The sequence below is a fragment of the Macrotis lagotis genome, chromosome 3 (genome assembly GCF_037893015.1).
Source record: "Macrotis lagotis isolate mMagLag1 chromosome 3, bilby.v1.9.chrom.fasta, whole genome shotgun sequence".
NCBI classification, from domain to species: Eukaryota; Metazoa; Chordata; class Mammalia; order Peramelemorphia; family Peramelidae; genus Macrotis; species Macrotis lagotis.
The window spans coordinates 233,423,201-233,444,865 of NC_133660.1; the positions used below are offsets into that span (position 1 = coordinate 233,423,201).

Below are 21,665 nucleotides of genomic sequence, written 5' to 3' on the forward strand. Positions count from 1 at the left end.
GGATCAGTATGGACGGATTGTAGATTACATAGAGAGAGTAATGTGAAAGAAGACCAGAAAGATAGGAAGGGGCCAGATTATGAAGAACTTTGGATGCTAACCAAAGAAGTTTAAATTTGACCCTAGAAGTAAGAGGGAGTCTCCAGAGTCTGTTGAGCAATAGAGTGACATGATCAGACCTGCACTTTAGGAAAATCACTTTGGCAGCTTTGAAGAGACAATGACGTAGGTCCTGATATTGGAAGTGCATGTGTGTATTTGTTTTTGGGATGGAAGACACAGGTTTTCAGAACCTGACAGTGGCTAACCTCAGGGAGTCAGAATCAGCTTATCAGAGATAAGACTTGAATCCAGGTCTTCCTAACTCAGAAGTTGGCAGTCATTAACAATGGGGGAGATGGGGGGGGCGGTGCTATTTACAAAAGCCCATAGAAAATGAATGTTGAACTGAATTTTGGGAGGAAACTGGGACTAGATTGCTGGCCAGGAGTTAAATGGATCAAGTCCCTTCTCCCCCTAGGGCTCAGTTTCTTTCTTAGGTAAGATGCCACCCTATGAGAAATCTTGAGGGTCCAATGCTATTGTCAGCAGTGATCATATGCTTTCCTATTCCTTTGCAGACCCCAGAAATCTCAGGGAGAGACTTGTCCCTGAGAGCTGAGCATATGTCCCAGACATCCCAGCAGGTTCTTTGTTTCTACAGAAGCAGCCCAGAGAGCCATCAGCACACAGAGGTCACACTCACCACACTGTGGCTTGTTGAACATAAAAAATTAATCCCTTCCTCAAGATGAGATGAGTTGTGGTAAATGAATGAGTCCTGGAAAGCTTAAGGACTGTGGTCTGAAATGTACTTAATACTCATGGCTTCTGACAGGAGATCAAAGAATTGGAGACTTTTAGCTGAAAAGAAATTCAGAGGTCATCTAGTCCTGAACCTTCATTTAAAGAGGAGAAAACTGTGCCCAAGGAGATAACATGACTTGCCTAGGATCATGCAAGTAATAAGTGGCAGAGACAGATTCCAATTCAGGACTTCCACCTAACTGACTGTGCCCTGAGAAACATCAAACCCCTCTTAGACATGATAATGGCTTCAAGGGTTCATTTTAAAGCTGGTGATACCAAAGTGTACTTCCAAACATTCAATTCAATTCAGCTCAATTACACAATTTATTAAAAGCACTAAGTATAGTGCTGTGCAATGAGAAGAATGAGTTTTTTTTTTCCCAAAAATTGCACTATCTACCAACTGCTTTAAACAAAAAACAAAAGATTTTACTTTGAGCAGTGGCCTTGGTGGGTTCACTCAGCCAGTTCACTGGTGACTTTCCTAGCTTCTCTGATAAACAAATCTTGTTGAGACTTAAAGGAGAATCTTCCTACATATGACTTGCTAGCTTTGAAGACCCTAGAATCACAGATTTAAAAAAAAAACCCTGGAGCTCATGCCTTGGTCCTCTAATCTGAATATTTATACACGATTCTATAGTCTTGCCCATTTATGATAAAATAGATGTCCCCATGCTGCTTTCAGTAAACTATGAATATAGAGTGTGTGACTGTGGGACTACAGACGGAGTCTTTGGTGAGTTGACAGTGCAAGAGCTAGGCTGGTGGGCCACCGATGCGATTGCTTCCAGGACAAGCCAGAGAGGGCCATTCACCGGCTTTCTTTGGAGGGCTGGATTAGACAAACCAGTATATATATATATATGTATATATATATATATGTACATATATATATATGTATACATATATATATATATATACATAAATATATACACATATACATGTGACTCAGAGAGGACCAGTATATATATATATATATATATATATATATATATATATATGTATATATATGTATATATATATGTATATACACATATACATGTGACTCAGAGAGGACCGGTCTCAGATGAGTGGGAAATGATGCTGGGTCAGATACAAATGTGTCTGCAATCTCATAGGAGATAAAGGAAAAGAGTGATCCCCTTTTCAATCATCCAGAGTGTGTTAGCTGTAAAAACTGAGCTGAATTTGGACAATTAAGAAAGTGGACAGACAGCAGTTGGGATCACAAGGAAGGGTTAGAGGTTCTGGCACTGATTTTGAAGGTGTTGAAGGCAGATGCAGTCAAAAACCCAAACATTAGAACTGATGAGAGGAGACAGCCCTTTGGGAAGGGAGATGCAGAATGCTTAGGTGATGATCCACTGAAAAACAGAGCCAACTCTCTCTCTCACCTCTCATATCTAGTCCTGACCCCTCACCACATCTTGCTGTTTTTACCTCAACATCAATTGATTGCTCTTATATAAATGACTATGTTATTAACTTGAAACCTGCAACCCAGCTAACCAGAAACAAACAATATAGTATCCTGGACACCTGGAAGGAGATTAATCTTTAGTTTAAGAGGCAGAAAGGGTGAGAGGAAATGTTCAGAGGAATGAGTGGCAAGAGAAAGGAGTAAATGAGGAAAAGGATGGATTTAATGGGACAAGAAGTAGGGGGAAGAGATAGCCTGAAGTGAGAGGATACTTTTAAAAGCTTAGTAGACGGCGGTTAGGTGGCGCAGTGGATAAAGCACCGGCCTTGGAGTCAGGAGTACCTGGGTTCAAATCCGATCTCAGACACTTGATAATTATCTAGCTGTGTGGCCTTGGGCAAGCCACTTAACCCCATTTGCCTTGCAAAAAAAAAACTAAAAAAAAAGCTTAGAGGCAAATTAGGATGGGACAGTTCTACACAGAATACTAGAATCACAGAATCTTAGATTTGGAAAGATACAAAGATGCCATTAAGTCCAAATCCCTCCTGAGCAAGAATTTCCTCCAACCAAGTGGTCATCCAGTCTTTGCTGGTACCCCTCCAGTAAAAGGAACCATTTCTCCTCCATTCTACTTTTGGAAAGATCACATCAATAGATTTTTTTCCTTTCATCAAACCTAAATTTGCTTCATTTATGCTTCTACTCTCATGAAGAACACTTATCTAAAACAGAACTCATTATCTTCTTCCATATACTTGCTTCTCCTCATAATTTTTCTATTTCTATTGATTGTATCTCCATTCTTCCAGTTATCCAGGGTTGAAAAGTCAGCATCTCTTTTGACTTTACTCAATTATTCATCCTCCCTCCCAAACCTCCTCAGCTACCAGGATCTAGGGAATCTACCTCCATAAAATTTCTCTTATCAGCCCTCTTCTCTCACTCACAAGATCAGCATCCTGGTTTAGGCCCTCATCACTTCTTGCCCAGGTTATTAAAATAGTTGGCCAGCTGGTCTCCTTGTTTTTAATTACTCCCTTTTTTCTAGTCCATCATCCACAGTGCTCCTAATTTTCCAAACATACATCTAAACATGTTCCTTTACTCAAAAAAAAATCTTCAGTAATCACCTCTTGAATTATAAATTTCTAATCCTGGCATTCAAGACTTCCCACAATTTGACCCCCATATACCTGGTTAGTTATATTTTAGATTAGTCTCATGTTTTAGACAAACTTTTTAGACTACTTTCTACTTTCGGTCTTCATTCTTGTACAGCCCTCTCCTATCTTTTTGTCTTTGTCCACACAACTTACTTGCCTAAAATAAATTACAATCCCCTACCCTAACACACACCACCATCACCATGACAAAAATCGATCTGGGGTAATGATGGGATTTTCTCTCTGAGCAGAGAAAGGAGCCTCTGTCATAGGCAAACTAAGCAAGGGCATAGACTATAGAGTTAATAAGTTTGAACTATCCTATCTTCTGGTCCCTCACCAGATTTAATTCATGCATTCAATTCTAGAAACCAACCCTGCTACCCTGAAGAAAAGGACCCAGAGCTAACTGCCCTGTCACAGAAGTGACTGTCCAGAACTCATAATGGCTCAAGATATATTAAAGACATTATCAGTCATTCAATTACTGTGGTCCCATTACACCATCCTTTACAGCAACTACCACATTACCAGATGCACCACTCACCATAGCACCTAACATATATTCATGGAACCATTACCTGCAACATCCCTCAGAGCAATTATGCTCTATCCCTTCCAACAATCACCAAGTCACACACTGCAACATTCACTGCCCACGTGATTCATTCATTTGGCCACCATTCCCCCTTCTTCAATCCCAATGAGCAGCAAACATCTCTCTCAAAATGACCGATGCTAGACTTTTTCCAATTAGGTAGCCATTGCAAGGCAGATGACCAAAAGACAGATTCAAAACATTTGAATTATTCTAGGAGAGTGTTATGATGATGGTTGTGGCAGAGACAGTCCCAATACTGAGACTACTTCCACTTCATCAGCCACTACAGAAGCAGCAGCCAGAGGCCATGTCCCTCCAGTATCTCCAAGGGTTCCTTGGTCTCTCTGAATGGAAGAGAAATGTGAACAGGATGTCCAGAAACAGTGAAAAAAAATGAAGTCCCCAAAATGAGGGTCTACTCAAAGCTAAAGTTTTGGACTCATGTCCTAAAACAGACATTCTTGTTCGAGAGAGAGTTTGAGAGAGTTCTACGCAAGCTTATGGTGCCTTTGTCAGAAGCATGTTTTTAAATGCATAAAGGTTCAGGGAAATAAAAATGTCATTCCCTCTTATCCAAGTTCACAGATTCCCTAAAATCTATTCATGAATTCCTTGGTGGTGGGGAGGATCTGTGAATCACAGTTAAGACTCTTTCCTCTAAAGGTTCTTTCCCCTTTATTCTGAACCCCTCCCTCCTTCCTCTAAGCCATTTAATCTCTGCAGGTCTCAGTAAAATGAAGGTTTAAATTAGATGGTCTCTAAGGTTTCTTCCAGTTCTCAATCACCTAGAGGAAGAGCTGGATAGCAGGAGTTGGCAGAGCAGTTGGCATCAGGTATAACTAGGAAGTCAGGGTTGGGAAGCTGAGGTCATTTTATATTTCTGAGGTATTCCATTGATATTCCAGATTTTGTCATTTTGTATTTCTGAGACTCTCCACTGATATTCTTAATTTTGTCCAAAGGAAGGTGATCAGGATAGTGAAGAGTCAGGAGACCAAAGCCAAGGACTTTGGAGGATCTGGAGATGTTTAGCCCTAAGGACAGAAAACTTGGGAAGGGAATGAGAGAGATACAATAGTTGTCTTCTAGAATTTGAATGTTTGTCAAGTGGAAAGGACCAATAGAAAGAACTTATGGAGACACAGATTAGGACCATTTATCTGACATTCTGTAGTGAGAACTACTGTCCAGATTGGGGTTGGACTAGAAAGATTTTGATGCCACAGGAGCAAGCAGACTTGTGTGACTTGGGCTTTAAGATGTGAATAGGCCAAGCATGTCAGCCTAAGAGCCAATCCCTGCCAGGCAAACAGAGTTAATGCATCTCCTTGAGTCCCAATGTCAGGAGACACTGAGACCAGTGTCCTCCTGAGGCCTAGGTTTAAGGGGGGAAAGGGTCCCATGGTTTAGAGCTTCTGCTGTCATCCCAGGACCAGAGCCAACATTCCCTTCAAAATGTTCCGTTCATCCTCGAGGACCAGGCTTCTGGCCAAGAGACTCCTGCTCCTCCCCAGTCTCAGGCTAAACCCAGTCTGGCCACCCCAGACATCTGGGCACCAGGGTGGTGCAGACAAAACTGGGGGTGGGGCAGCCAGTGTGTTTGGAAATGTGCTTTTTGGGAGATGGCATCATGCAATGCAAAAAATCCATTTTGGGCATCTAAAAACCTCAGTTCTAGGTCTGGTTCTACCACTCACTTTAAGAATGTTACTCTTCTTCTCAGTTCAGTGTTTTCCTATATTAATTGAGGAAGTTGGGCTAAAATAGCTTTTAAGATACAAGTATTGTTAGGGTTCAGGTCTAAGACTCATAGGATAAAATTATCATAGTTTCAAAGTGGGCAGGGATTTCAGAGATCCTTTAGTACAACTACCTCATTTTATATATGAGGAAACAGAGGCCCACAGAGGTACAATAACTTGTCCAAAGCCACACAAGTTGTAAACAGGAGAGGAGTTATTCAAATCTAATTTGTAAGATTCTAGGTTCATTATTCTTTTCCTTCTTCCAACCCTAATAATTCAATCTCTCTTCAAATACTTCCTGTGAGAGGAAATAGCTTTCATTTACTGTATCTCTTTTCTCCCAAATGTCTCCTTAATTCCCCCCAGGAGATCTACTGGGGGACAGGAAGATGGGGTTTGGGGCAGTTGGGCTTGATTTTTGTGGATCACTCCATTTTGCAAGGCCAGCTGTTCTGTCCTCAGGGAAGGGAGGGGTGATGATACATGAATCCTGGCTCCAGGCAACAGTCTTTGAATTCCAAGGCTCCTTGTCACTGACCATTTTCACTGTGCTGTACCTCTGTTTACTCCAGTACCTTAGAAACTATATTCCAGGAAGTAGAGGGTTATGGGGAGGGAAGGGGTGAAGGAAGAGGGGAGCTCCTGAAAGGAGTCCTTTTCTATTTTTTAGAACAAAGTGGTTTCCTTCAAGTAAGCCTGGCTGCCAACTCTTGCTGAAATCATGTGTTTTCTTCTTTTCTTCTCTCTCTCTCTCTCTCTCTCTCTCTCTCTCTCTCTCTCTCTCTCTCTCTCTCTCTCTCTCTCTCCTTTTTCCTCTTTTCATAACTATCTCTTTTTACTCCTCTGTCTAACCAGGGAAACCCTCCTCCTGTTCAAAACCTGCTTAGACCTGTCCCACCCCCCAGCCCTGCTACCAGAGAGAGGAGCAGCCAGAGACAAGAAGCCGAGGCCTTGCTGACCAGAGGATTCCTGCCCTTTCTCTCCCCCGGGAATGCCCCTGTCATGAGACCAGGCTCTAAATAGATGCAAGGTACTATATTCAGCTGTCATGGGATGCCCTGGAGATCCCTGGACTCAACCAGTTCCCTTGTTATCTCCCATGGTCAACACCTGCTTCTCCGTCCTAAGGAGAAGATGGAAGATAATGAAAATCCCCATAAAATGCAAAAAGTTCCCTAGGAACAAGCAGCAATGCTTCATCCATATTAAAACCCCCCTTGTGACTTCTGTTTTGGGGGCACCAAACATTTTTAGGGGAAACTAAAATGGCCAGTCATAAAAGATCACTAGAAATCAGTCTTGGATATAATCCTGGTGCTGTTTACTCTCTATGTGACTACAAAAGTCAACTTAACCTCTCTGGGCTTTAGTTTCCTCATCTGTAAAAAGAAAAAGTTGGCATTGATGATCCCTAAGGCCACTGTAAGCTCTAAATGAACATTTATTTGACTCTAAACATCCCTTAATGAATCATAATGGATCTGTCATCCAGGAACACAACCAAATAAAATCTTTTCAAATCTGACTTTGCATGCAGGGATCCCCCAAAAGTTGACCTCAGTCTCCTGATCAATTATGAAATATTATGAAATATGGTAGATCTTTAAAAGTTGCTACTGTTTCCCAACCTCTTTATCCCCCCCCCCAGCAGCTTGAGAGTACTCTCTGTGGGTAGTGATATATGGCCAACAGCCAACCTCCCCTTTCCTTCCTCCATCAGTGACTTATGCCCCTCCCACCTAAATCCTGGTGAAGAGTATGATGTTTTAAGAAATCACAGATTATTAGAGTTAGAAGGACCTTAGATATTGCCTAGTTCATTCTTAATAAACAGAGAGACAAGTTTCTATTCACCATAAGGAGGGATGTAGTCTGACAATGGAATGACTATCTCAAGAAGTAATGGGTTTCCCATTCCTGGAGATCTTTTAGGAGGGACTGGATGGTTAGTTATCTGTCATGGAATGGGTACCCTCAATCTTCCTCTTCTGTTCTAAGATCCTGCTGTCTTATGCCCTCATTATTACATATAAAAAATGGGACTTAGAAAGGACAAAGGACTTTCTCAACACAGTGAGTGTGAGTCATCAAGTCAGAATTGAGACCTAGCTCTCTCGACCACCAATACGTACTGAACTCCTTTCTTTTTGTAACCACATCTTCCCTCCAAGGTAGGAGGTTCTCTCAGCTCTGGGTCAAAAAAGGGAGATCAGTCAGCTGAAACCAACTCTGCTACCAGATTTTTCTCTGCCTCATCCAGTCTGGCATAGCTAGGACTCAGCTCCTTATTTCTACATTCTTTAGGGTATAACCAGATCTGCCATTGTCATCAAGGGAAATAATAAGTGATGAATTTGTGCACAATTCTGTTGGAATAAAAAAAAGTCAAAAGACAGAGAGCCCTGCAGAGAGACAGATCTGCAGAGAGAGGCCCTCTATAGAAAGTGCACTGCAGAATGATCCTTCTGGGAGGGTGCAATGCAGAGAAACATCAGACTGAGCCTCAGGCTCCCCATCTGTAATAGAAGAAAAATGCTTACACTGCTAGCTAGCTAGCTAGCTTGCAGAGTCATTGGGAGCAGCATGCTTTCCAGACCTTAAAGTAATTAATCACTGTAAGTGAATGGGTTTTTTTTTTTATCACTGAGAAGGATAATTGTGCAAAGTTTTGGCTTACTATATGCCCTGGCATACCTAGTCATAAAATGGAGAGAATAGATATACTAACAACCTCACAAAGTTATTATTTTGATTGCAGAAAGGATGCATTGCAGAGAAGGTTCACTAAAGAAAATCACACTGCAGATATGGTTCATCTTGGAAAGGGATCACTTTGTTAACTGGGCAGCTCCCTCCAGAGGAGGCACCCTCTAGAGAATGAGCAATAGTAAAAAAAAATTCTACTGACTCAGTTTCCCCCATATGATAGAGAAATACTTGCATATCAATTGTAGAGAGTTATTACATTTATTTATTATATTTATATTATATTTATATTTATTATATTTATTACAAAGAGGATACACTACAGAGAAAACACAGAATAAATACATCATAGGAACTCAGTTTCCCAATATGAAAAATAGAGAAAAATTTTTCACCACCAATAATGTTAGGATCACATTTATTTCTGAAAGGATACATTCCAAAGAAAGGTCAGTACAGAGAGGGGCACTCTTGAGATTATGGTACAGAAAAGGCTCAGTTCTCTAAAGAGAGGGGCATTGAAAACATGCATTGCAGAGAAGGGCACTGTGGAGAAGGGTCCTAAGAAGGAGGACCACTGCAGAGAGTATACTGTATCCTATGGGAAAGGCTCTCTCCAGAGAGGAGTGCACCATGGAGGAGGGCACTGTAGAAAGTATACACTGCAGAGAAGGGCCAGCACAGGGTGTGTGTGTGTGTGGGGGGGGGTACTGCAGAGAGGGATGCTGCAAAGACACTGCAATGACACTGCAATGCATAGTCGTCTACACTGCAATGAGAATGCATGAATGGTCCCTCTATTTACCAGTATGCCAATCCAGGTGCTCTAATTGATGGCTTACTGAGCCTCAGGAGGTAAGGGAAAACTTGGAGGAGATGCCCAATAAGATGAAGGGTCAGAGGATGCCCTGTGAGAAGTAGGGGAGAGAGATGAGGGAAATGGAAGGCTCCTGGAGAATGGAGGTGTGGATTATTCCTGGGGGAGAGGGAAACTTGAGGGGAAGGGGATGTGTATGGAGAGGCTTAGACAGCCACATTGTCCCTTCTTGATGACTCCTTTGAATGTCAGAGATGAACTCCCTGGCTACACAGTTCTTGATAGAGACTTCAGACTGTTTCATGTTAAACTACTCTCATCCAGAAATTCTTCTTTTCCAGCAAACTGACTCTACTTCTCACAGTTTTCTAGGACCTCAGACAGGATCAAGGTTTATCAATAGCTCGAGGTCAGCCTGGGCTTTCAGAGTGAATCAAGGTCTCGGGGCGGCTAGGTGGAGCAATGGATAGAGCACCAGCCCTGGAGTCAGGAGTACCTGGGTTCAAATCTGGTCTCAGACACTTAACAATGACCTAGCTGTGTGGCCTTGGGCAAGCCACTTAATCCCATTTGCCCTGCAAAAAAACCTAAAAAAAAAAGAATCAAGGTCTTCCTTCTACCTTTTCTGAAGAATGAATGTTGAACAAAATCTAGAAGCATGATCAGACAAATATAGATACAGAGATATAGAGGGACCCAGAGAGGTCATAATGCAGGGACAAAGAAGAGATGCAGAGAAAAGAAGACTGACACAGAGAGAGAGAGAGATGAATGGAAAAAGAAGAGAGAGGAAGAAGCAGTAGATAGGGCACTGGGACTTGAAGTCAAAGAGTTTCCATTCCAAATCCAACCTTAGATAACTACTAAGACAACTACCAAGTCTCACTTTTACTATCCTGTAAAATGAGTGGGTTAGACTATCTGACCTCTGGAGTCACTTCCAGTTGGAAATCTATGATTCTATGAGGAGAGAGAAATAGGTAGAGAAAGGGAGAGATGTGGTGGCAGGAGAAGGGGGACCAGTTGAAGGGGCAATGTTAAAAGATCAAAGCCATTCCACTGTGTGGAAGTGGGGAAGATGGTGATGACTTTCCAACTGATGGGAGCTATCTGCTTCTGTCTCCTGATTAGGAAGGACAAAGAGCCTCTGATCAATGAATGAGCTCAAAGCAAGGTCCAGAAAGAAGCCAGTATATGATCTCAAGCCATGAATAGCAAATTCAGGAAGATCAGACTTTGGACAAGAAAGATTTGTTGATACCTCAAAAAAGGTGCCTCCTCTTTTAATTCAGTCTGTCTAAATCTTGTTCCGACCACAGGTAGCCTTGCTAGGTCAAAAAGGACAAGATCAAGGAGACATGAAATGGGAGGAGGGAGGTGATCATAGAGGTCATCTCGAAATTTCTGGCTCTCATAGCAGCTCTTAAGGACTCATAGCTAGGGACCTTGTTCCCTTCAAAAGGGACTGTCCCAATTAACAAGTGTTTATTACCTGAGTTCAAATCTGGCCTCAAACACTTAATAATTACCTAGCTGTGTAGCCTTGGGCAAGCCACTTAACTCCATTTACCTGTCAAAACATCTAAACAAAACAAAACAAAACAAAACAAAAAAGTGTTTATTAAATGAGGAAGGACAAAGAATAAAATAACCTACTTCCAAAGACTTTACATTCTAATGGAAGAATGTGTTTTGGAAAGAGTTAAATGGGGCTCCTGGGCACTGACCTCTACCCCTAAAGATACTCTGTTCACCCACCTCAGTCTTGGCTTTTCTTGGGTCCTGTGCTTCCATCTGCCCCAATTGAATAATCAGACAGGCTTTAGTCCCAACCAGATTCTGAGACTAAGACGTTTCCCTTGTCTATCACCCTCAAATATTTGCCATTTCTATGGGTCTCCCTCCATCTCCCAGGAAACTTTTCTTCCCCAGGATACTCTCTTCCTGGGAATTTCTTCATCTTCTGAAGTACCCTCCTCATTCTAGATCCTTTCTTCCCTTCCTCTCACCCCCAGGGACCACAAGTTTCACCCCATCCATGAATGACAGGTCTGGACAGACAGTTTTTTTGGGGGAGGGGGGTTGCAAGGCAATGGGGTTAAGTGACTTGCCCAGAATCCCACAGCTAGGTAATTATTAAATGTCTGAGGTAGAATTTGAACTCAGGTCCTCCTGACTCCAAGGCCAGTGTGCTATCCACTGTGCCACTTAGCTGCCCCTAGACACTGTTATTGAAAGATTTCTTTCATGGGCCTTGTCCCTTGCCCCATTCTCTCTCTCTTTCTTCCTCACCCCCTCACTTGTCCCCAATGTCTTCACTTGCCCATCCTATGCACCAATGGAGATTTAAAGCTAGTAGCAGGGACCAGAGTGGGTCAATGCAACTGTCTTCCTCAGGATCTTGCATCATTCAGTGCCTACACAGGGTGGGTATGCAGACAGACCAGTCAGAGACTGAGACAGATTCATACTTTGTGCAATGTGATTGATGCTGGGGGCACTCTACAGCCCACTATAAATCACCCCTGACTGGAAAGAAATCATTCATCCAGAGCCAACTGCCTGAGGAATCTTCAAATTATTCTAAAGATGATGGCCATGTACTTTGGCTCCCCTTCCCCAGGATTCCCCAATCCTGCCCTGAAGTTGTGTGGTCCCTCCCAGAATGCTAGACTGAGCTGTGGTCTACTCCCCCTCAAGTCAGCAACTGATGCTTTATCCTAAAATGACCCGAGAGACTGTTATTTCCTGTCCAGAGTTTCCTGGAAAGTTTGCCTACCCTAAGCTGCTCAGTCACCCTGTGTCCTATCACCTTTACTGTAATCTTCCCTGGTGGCTTTCAAAAATGCTGAGTCCATTAGTAACTGTGCCAGGTTGAGCAGGTACTAAGATTCTATCCAGCTACAAGGAGGGTTTTCTTAATAAATTGGATGCTGCTATCTCAGCAGACCTGACACTAAATTCTCAGTGACTTGGATCTCAGAATCTGGGATTGAGGCAGCCCTGGATCCATGGATTCAAACTCATTGGGAGGCTGGTATTTGAGTGGCAGGGGTTCTGGGATGTGAGTGCTCAAAATCCTAAGATCTGAACGACTGTGATCCTGGAATCTGGGTAACTGGAATGCTAAGAGAACTATGACCCTCTCTGCTCACCTCATGCTTAGATTTCTGTGCAAGTCTTCTAAACCATCTACTCTGTTTTCACTTCCCCTCCATCTGTCCTGTACAGGTATCTGGAATAAAATCCCTTAAGACCTGGTATTCGATGGTATAGAGCAAGAAAGACATGGGTTCAAGTCCTGCTACTGACTAGCTACATGAATTTGGGCAAGTCATTTGTCCTTCTGTAAAATCAGGGTTTGGGGCTAAATGTTTTCTAAGTACTCCTTAAGTTGGTGACAGCCTAAGTCCTATATTCTTCTGTTCAAAAACAAAGCAGTTGGGGTGGCTAGGTGGCCCGGTAGATAGAGTGCTGGCCCTGGAGTCAGGAGGACCTGAGTTCAAATGCAACCTCAGACACTTAATGATTACCTAGCTGTGTGGCCTTGGGCAAGCCACTTAACCCCATTTGCCTTGCAACCCCCCCCCCAAAACAAAATGATTCATGATATCAAAACTCCATCCAAACTTTTTAACCACTATACTGGAACAAATACTCTCTACAACAGGCAGCCTTCTCCCTGTCCCAAAAGCAAACAATGATCATTTTAATCTCTGAATATTTACTCAGCTATTTCTACCACTATCTCTAGTCTTAGGATGCCTCCTTTCCAACTTCACAGGCAAAATTCTTAGGGTCTGGATCACACAATTTAATATTTGATTAGCTTTTACTTTTGAGGCTTGTTGGTCCTGAGGGAGCTCACTGAAAGCAAAGGACAGATCCCCTGCAGCACACAGAACCTAGAACCTTTGTGAAACAGGACTAGACCTGGAATTCATAATACTTGTCCTTCATTCTCAAAGGAGACCATGACACCAGATAATGATATCATGACATGCAAATGAATTGGATTTGAGTGAGGGGCATGCTGTGCAAAATCACCAGCCTCACTTTCTCCTCCGGAGTCATCTGGGTCCATTGAAGCAAGGACAACTGGAAATAGCATAGAATGTGAGACAGTCAGGGTTAAGTGAACTGCCCAAGGTCACAAGCTAGTAAGTGTCAAATGTCTGGGTCAAATTTGAACTCAGATCTTCCTGACTCCAGGACTGGTGCTCCATGCACTGTACTATCTAGCTGCCTTTTGACTACAGTTATGCCTGTGTAGCCTTAAGCAAGTCACTTGTGCTCTCTGAAACTTAATTTCTTATTATTCTCCTTTGTTCTCTATAATTCTGACACAAGGCACTCCTGTCATCTCTGTTTTTTGCATAGGCCATGCCTCCTACTTGGAACACCCTCCCCAATAATCTCTGCCTCTTAGAATCCTTAATTTTCTTCTGTGAAGCCTATCCTATTTCCCTGAGCTGCTAATGTCCATATCACTGTGCATATACTTTGTTTATACTGATATATGGACATCTCCTTCCCTGCCCCCCCCACCAGAATATAAGACCTTTAAGAATGAGGATTATTTTATTTATGCCTTAGTATCCTCAACAATCAGCATAATGGCTGACATGTTGTAGGCATTTAATAAATCCTTATTATATATTGCTTGATCTGTAAGATAAAGGGATTTGAATAAATGATCTTTACAATCCTTCCCATCTTTGAAATCCTATGACTAAAGTGTATGCCCAGTAAAGGTGACTGAGTGATGGATAGGTCATAACTTCCCTGGATGACTGCTATTCAGAAGCCTTGATTCCAGGGCTTGTAGCCTTGACAAATCCATTCCCCCTGCAAAATATCTCCAAGCCAGAATTTTTGTATTCCCTCTCAAGCAACACCAAATACACACTTCAACAGAAAATTGTAGGGTTTCCAGGGAATGGTAGCAGGGTAAGGCATGTACAGATGGTGCCTACTCACCAGCCACCCAGCCCATGGTGGGTAGGAGGGGAGATCATGTGTGTTTGTGTGCGTTCTCATGCGTGAACACGTGGAGGGGAGTTTCTTGAGGGTAAGAAAATGGAGAGGGAAAGTAAACACTATTGTGCTCTAAGAGACCAGCAAATAGACTGACAAATAGGGCAATAGAGTGAGACTAAATCTTATCTTTCTTCCCAAACATGAGCAGCACACACACACACACACACACACACACCATATCCCAACACACCATATTGATGCCTAGGAAGAAATTCAACCACCAGCTAAATCTCACCATTCAACAATCCAGGGAAAAATACATCTGACAGAAAGAACAAAGACTCAGCCAGGATGAATTACAGAGATGGAAGCATGGGGTGTCACAAAAAGAACTCTACTTGGGAGTTAAGAGATCTGGGTTTAAATTCTGGCTCTGCCCCTGACTCTCTGATCTTAGGTTAGCGACTTCCTTTCTCATGGTCTGGTTCTCCAGCTATATAAAATGAAGAGATCAGAGTAGATGATCTCACCAGTCCCTCTTAAGTCTAACAAACTGTGGTTCCGAGATTCTATGCAAGAGATAGCAATGAGAGAATTTGGCAGTCAAAGGGTTGGAGTTAAAGGGCAGGAAAAAAAAATGGGTTCTGAAGATCACAAAAACAAGGATTAAGAGGTAAAAGGAAACAGGGCCTATCTAGTTCAACTCCCTCATTTTACAGATGAGGAAACTGGGGTCCAGAGAAAAGAGGTGACCTGTCTAAAGTCACATAACTAGTAAGTGACAGAAAAAGAATTCAGATTCTGGCTTTATGATTCTAAGTTCAGCCTTCTTTTCACCATATCACAGATCCATGGCAGGAGCAGAAGGTAAAATGAATATCAGCTGGGTAAGTGACATTTTTGTCACTCTTTCTTGCATGGGGTCACTGCCAAGGTTTTCATGGGCCAAGACTTTCATTCTCAGCCATTCCCCCCACCCCCAAAGGAAGCATGATTCCTTCATTTTGGGCTATAGACTTAGAGGTCCTCTCCTATTTCTGGTCCTGAATCTGAGAAACCCACTTGATTTGAGAACTATTGTACTTGTCTTAAGAAGCAAAATAATAACATAAAACTGAGGCACTTCCTGGATTCTTTATCTGTAAAGTGAGTCGAACTAGATGTTTCTAAGGTTTCCCACATCTCTGACATTCATTTCTAGTTCTGACATTCTACGATCTGTGTTCTAAGGTCCCTCCAAACTGATATTCAAAGGTCTGTAAGTCGGTACTTAGAAACAGTATATTTGTATCTTTTTAAAAACAATTCAACTGTTTTAGAACATTCTTTTCACCTCACCCCCCAGCCCTTATTCCTAGACTTCCATTCTTCATCTCTCAATTGCCCTCAAAAAGGATTTTTTTTTCAGCAAAATTTGGAACTCTGAAAAATGTTTCAAAACAAAGTTTCTAGATAATGAGTGCCATCAAAGGGATGTACCCATTGTTCCCTAACTCCCAGCTTCCCAGACTCCAAAAAAGAATTTTCCCCACCCTGTATACACATACATGATATAAGTGGATAAAGATAGGAACAGGAAGAGGAGGGAGATTCATTGTTATTGTTTTGTTTAAACTGGGACAGGACCTAGGAATTGTGACCTGGAAGCACAGATCTATAACCTTGGGGACCTCCATCTGCCCTATAACTTGAGTTATAAATATTAGTTCTAAAAATTGGTGAGAGAAAGGGGGTCTGGTGGGAGACATACTGACTTCTTAACAACTCTTGAAATTCAAGAAGCAAACTTAGGGAAAATGATCTATTATTTTATGAGGTAGCTCCCAAGACAGGAAAAGGTGACACTTTTCCAAGGTCAGGATCAGGTGTATCAACCTGACAGGTCTACCAGAAAGTACAGACCCTTGGTTCAATGCCCTCCCTACTGGGCCACTCATGAAACCTGCCTGCTACTATGTCTGTCCCCTGCTGTCCCCACCAGTTCTTTCAGCTTCTAACCAAGACCTTTCTGGTTACATAACCCTCTTGCCAAGGTCACTGCTTCCTTAGAGGGAAGCCCTCTGCAGACACCTGCTTAAGTGGTTCCAAGGACAACAGAAGGCAACCAAGACTTTCTCAGGAAAGCAATGAAGGGGAAAGAAGACTAGACTGGTCATCAGGGGACCTGGATTCTAATCCTAGCTCTGCCACAAGCCAATTGTGTGACCTTGGGAAAGTCATTTTCCTCTTCACTAGTGACCTCAGTTTCCTCATTTGTAAAATATGGGAATTTTTAAGTTAAAAATTTTCAAGGTCTTTTTCAGATCTAGCATTCTGTGCTTTTATGATTGAGATTCAGTAGAAGTAACTTCCTCCTGTCCCCTTTGTGAAGGGGAGGGAATCTCCACAGCTCAGCCGCAGTGGGAGGCTCTGTGGACCTAGAACATGCAGATTGAGTGTTGGGGAGTCTAACATCTAAGCAGGAATGGAGGTTTAGCCAGACCCTGCCTGAGGCAGACAGCATTTCCAAGGCCCACTCCTCTCTGGCTAAATACATACCCACCTACCATTTGACTCAGCTGTTTCTCCCCCAGGGACCACTCCTGGCCTGATTTCTCCAGCCTCCAAGAGCCTGGAGACCATAGGGAAAGGCATGTTAAATATAGTGCTCTCCCAGCCTTTCTTGAGAGTCTCCATCATCAACTTCCCTTCCTCTCTTCTCTGTCTAGCCTAGGGAACCGTGCTGCACTCACAGGAGAAGCTGGAGATCCTGCCAGGGCTGGAACGAGTTGTATGTGAGGGGAGTGGATGAAAGGGGAAGATGAGGAACAAGAACCTATCCTGTCCCTGAGCTGGGGTGAGAGGACAGAGGTGGGTTTTCTGGCCTTGGGATTAATCCCTTTTACCTGAAAGATCCCCACTGTCCCATCTATACTTATAACCTGTAGTTATAAAGATTCTCCCGGCCTCGCCCCATCCCAATCCCCCCACTGGGGAAGAGTTATCTATTCCCCAATATTCCCGTCACTAGCCTCCTTCCACTTCCTCGAAATGAGTCCCGTTCCCTTTCCCCTTCTGTTATCAGAGGGAAACCGAGGGTACCTTCTGCAGCCTGAACCGCAGTCGCCACCCTCCCCCCCATCTCTTCCCGCCGGCGAGGGGCCGGGGGAGGGGCTGCCAGGGGCGATAGGAAGCTGGCAGGCGGGTGCGCACACACACACACACACACACACACACACACACACACACACACGAGGCAAAATTTAACCCATGGGTTCGAATGCGGGCTTTGCTACTTATTTAAATGTGTGGCCTTCAGTAATCTGCTTGATCCTTCTGACCTCAGTTTCTCCCTTTGTACAATGAAGAGATTGGGCCAGTTCTGTCTAAGGCCCCTTATAGCTTTGGAACCTAGAACCCCAAGATCTCCTCTCTTCGGACTTCCTCAGTGGTTTTCTCCACCCCAAATCCAGAGCTCTCCGAGCGTTCGGAGGGGGCACCCGGGTAGTTTGGGGACCCCCCAATGCCGAGACCGTCTTGTGAGGGGCTCATGGGAGAACATCAGCAGTGCCCCCCAGCGGTAGAGGTGTGACCACAGAGTGTGTGTGAGAGAGAGAGAGAGAGAGCAGGGATGGAAGGGAAGAAGAGCCCAAGCCTAGAAGGTGAGGATGGGGGTGGGGAAAGGGTATTGTGGTTTCCCAAGAGCGTGGGAGAAGAGGGGAAAAGAGGCACTTACCCGCGCGTAACGGGATGAGTAGGGGTCCTCAAAGAGCGCCCAGATCCGCGGCTGCCAGCGGCGCCAGAAGCCGCCCGAGCGGCCGTCGGGGGAGTCACTGAGCGCCAGGCCCTTGGTCATCTCCAGCTCATCCTCTCCATCCCCCGAGTCCCCCGCGCCATCGCCGTCCGCGTCCTCGGCGCTGTTGTCCAGAGGCGCGCCGCCGAAGCTGTCCAGGGCTTCCTCGGCGTCGCGGTGCTGCCTGTAGGTCATCCAGCAGCAGGGCTCCACGTCCGTCTCGTCGATGCCCCAGAAGGCCAGCTCCTCCTCGTACAAGGGGCCGCACACGTCAGCCGGGCAGTGCAGCTTGCCCGTTCGGTAGTAGTTCAAGATATGCGCAAACACGCCCGGGTGCCGGTCGAAGAAGAACTCGTCGGAGCGCGGGTCATAGTCAAAGTGGCTGTGGGCGTCGGGCTCGGCCAGCCAGGCCAGCCGGGTCCCGGGCAGGGTGCGCAGGGTGCTGCGGTACGTCTGGTGCCGCGTCCCGCCCACGTTGATCACGATGCGGTCGCTGTCGTCGCCTTGGCCCATCGCGGCTTCCCCTTAGGCATGTCGCAGGCCGAGGGCACCCATGGGAGCGACGGGCTGGGATTCGGGGGCTGTGGTGGATAGTGGGGGGGGGGGCGGTATCTTTCTCTCAAGATTCTGGGGAGGGGGCGCAGCCAAGAGCAGCACCTTCGGGAGGGCAGGCGGGAAGGAGCTGCGCCTTCACAGTTAGAGCCTGGCTCTCCTCTCGCCGCCCCGCCCCCTACCCTGCGGCGGCGACCCGACTCCCTAGCACCTCTGACAGTCCCGGGCCCCCATATACGAACGCCCTCCCCCCTCCCGCCACCCCTTTCCAGCCTCTGCCTCTATCAGTCGGAGTGAGATGGAAAGAGACACCGAGCCCTGGGAGGCTGTGAGGGTCGCGGGAGGGGGGTGGGGGGAGGTGTTGCTGCCAGACGTGGACGGGCAGAAGCGGTGTCCAGCTACCGAGGCCGAGGGGAGAGAAGGTGGGGAGGGAGGCTGAAGGAGCGCTCAGCTGCGGGCCGGGGGAAGAGGAGGAGGAGGAGGGGGGGGCCTGGCTCGTGCTCCCATCTCAGCAGCAGCGTGAGAATAAATACATGAATCAATATGTCATCTGAGGGACAATCGAGGAGCCTTCGAGAGCCCGGAGACAGTAAGAGGGCCAGGCGCCTGCGTTGGGAGGCAGAACGAGCCGCTTTCCCGGGGTCCACAGGATGGGAAGAGAGGGACTGGAAGGCGGGGGCTCCTTGGTTCCTCCCTCTGGGAAGGGGGAGGGAAGAATTACCAGCAGCCTCCCAGCCCCCGGCGCGGGCGAGGGCAAAAGCGGGCCAGCGGAGACGCAGCTTGGAGCGGAGACAGAGCGGAGGGACCCGCTGGCTCTGTTCTCCTCCTCCGGGGCTCCCTTCCCGCCGCGCCCGCTCGCCTGCCCGGCTCCCAGCGCAGCCTCCCCGAGGAATTGCCGGACCCTGCGGGCAGGGGCCCGGGAGTTGCTCTCTTGCCGCCTTCCTGCGCGCCTCTGCGCCTCTCCTCCTTCTGCTTCTCCTTCTTCCTCTCCTCCTCTCCCTCCTCTCCTTTCTGCCTCGCTCCCCGCTCTCTCCCCTGGTGGAGCTTCTCTGGGTTCCCGGGGACAGTGCTGAAAGGACAGCTCCCGAAGCGGGGCTGCGCTGGGCGGTGCTGCGCCGGGGTCGTCCCTGGCTGGAGCTCGGGCTCGGCTCCTCTCCTCCGGGGTCCCGCTCCTCCGGGGCGGCTCTCTGCAGACACAAACGGCTGGGCTTGGCGTGGGTTGCCTCCGGTCGCGGGGGGGATCCCGGTCCGAGGAAGGGGGGCGCTACACCTAAGAAGTCCCAAGGGTCAGGGAGGCTGGGGGCGGCGCGGGAGCCGGGAGGCGGCAGCCGCCGACTAGGCTGCTGCTGGTGGAGATGCTGCCCCTGGAGCGGCGGCTCGGTCCCAGTCCAGTCCGCCCGGTCGGTCTCCGGACACTGGCACCCAGCTCGCGCAGCCGCACTCGCCAGCTGGTGGAGGCGCTGCTCTGGGTCCTAAAGAGCCCTCGTTCTGTTCTCACTCCCCTCCTCCCACCTCACCCAGTCCTCTCTCCACCCTGGTGCTGGAGGCGCCCAGAGGAGCCGGCGATGAGACGAGGTCCTCCTGCCTTACACTAAACACCTTGATCTGGGCACCCATCCCTTTGCCCTGGCCCTCATCCTGAGCAGCCCAAGGTGCAGCGAAGGCAGCTCTCATGAGGGGCAAGATCTCCCGGAGAGCAGTAGGGAGATGAGACCGGGACACACTCGGGACACGCTGGATCCCAGCAGGCATTGGTGGCTAGCCAAGTGCTGTGACTTTGCCAGCCCCCGTTCTCCTTCAGCTTGCCAACAAACAGATCTACTCCTCAAACACAGAGACTTCCGAATCTACCTCTTTTTGGAAAGACAGAAGATGAGACTGAGGCAGAAAACTCTGATAACCCTCTCATTCCCCCCACACACACATTGTTTATAGGATTATAGATTCATAGAGCTAGAAGATACCTTCGAGGTCGTTTAGAATAACCTCCTCATTTTACATACGAGAAAAAGAGGCTCAGAGAGGTTGTGGCTTGGCCAAGGTCACACAGGAGGCAATTTGTAGAGCTAGCTAGCAAACTCATGTGCTCTGGTTTCCAATATAGCATTCTTTTCACTTCATTGATTCCAGAATTTTTCCCTGAATCCCCTCATTCCTCTTACCCAGGACCTCTAAAGATGAACCGCACCTAGTTACACTTCTCTTGGATCCTCTCCAATGACTTTACACATTGGTTGTGAACACTTATCATTTACTGGAACCTCACCACTTACCCTTGATTCATACTGACCCCAGGAATTGACCCTCTCAGTTACTCTGGATATCCCCCCACATCACATTCATTTCAAAATCCCCCAGTGACTTCTTCCCTAATACAACAATTCACATTATATATGACACTTTAGACACCCCTTCTTACCCCTAAAAGACAAATCAACCCTGGAAACTCCCTCAGGGACTCTGTATGTTCCACTTACTCCCCCCTTATACTGAACACTGACTGACCGATCCTAGTCTCATTGCTTCTGGAGAACTCCACTGTGAACAGTAAAGTCCAATGGCAGCAAGCTTTGGAACCTCTCTATTGACCCCATCATGGTAACAACTCCTTTGGTTACATTTAACCTGGACCCTCTAATAATGATGATGATGATATTTTGTCCCTCTTCTTGAAGAAGACCATGACAACAGAGAAGCGATGCCATGACAAGCACATAAATTGAATCTGAGTTGGGCAGGGAGGGATTGTGTTGTCAGCCTCACTTTCTCCTTCAAAACCATCTGGGTCGACAGAGAGAGAGAGAGAGAGAGAGAGAGAGAGAGAGAGAGAGAGAGAGAGAGAGACAGAGAAGGACAGAGAGAAAATGCACACCTGCTATATGATATCACCTGAAACTAGATTTGAACAATTAGAGATTAGGACATGAGGCATTCCAGATGTGGAGAACAATCTTTCAAATTCACAAGATCATGGGCTAAGTTGAAGAAAAGAAGGCAGAAGCTGAAAGGTTTTTTGAATGACTCTGAAGTCAATAAAAGATCATTTTTTCATCA

General features: G+C 45.9%; 1 protein-coding gene across 3 annotated transcripts in view; it reads right to left on the reverse strand.

Moving 5' to 3' along the window:
* Positions 1-18,572, reverse strand: part of KCNC1 (potassium voltage-gated channel subfamily C member 1) — a 77,676-nt gene extending 59,104 nt beyond the window's left edge. For all 3 annotated transcript variants that reach the window (XM_074230171.1, XM_074230173.1, XM_074230172.1), the window contains exon 1: positions 18,003-18,572. In XM_074230171.1, coding sequence (XP_074086272.1) covers positions 18,003-18,572 — 570 coding nt within the window. The remainder of the gene's footprint in view (positions 1-18,002) is intronic.
* Between the last annotated feature and the right edge of the window lie 3,093 nt (positions 18,573-21,665).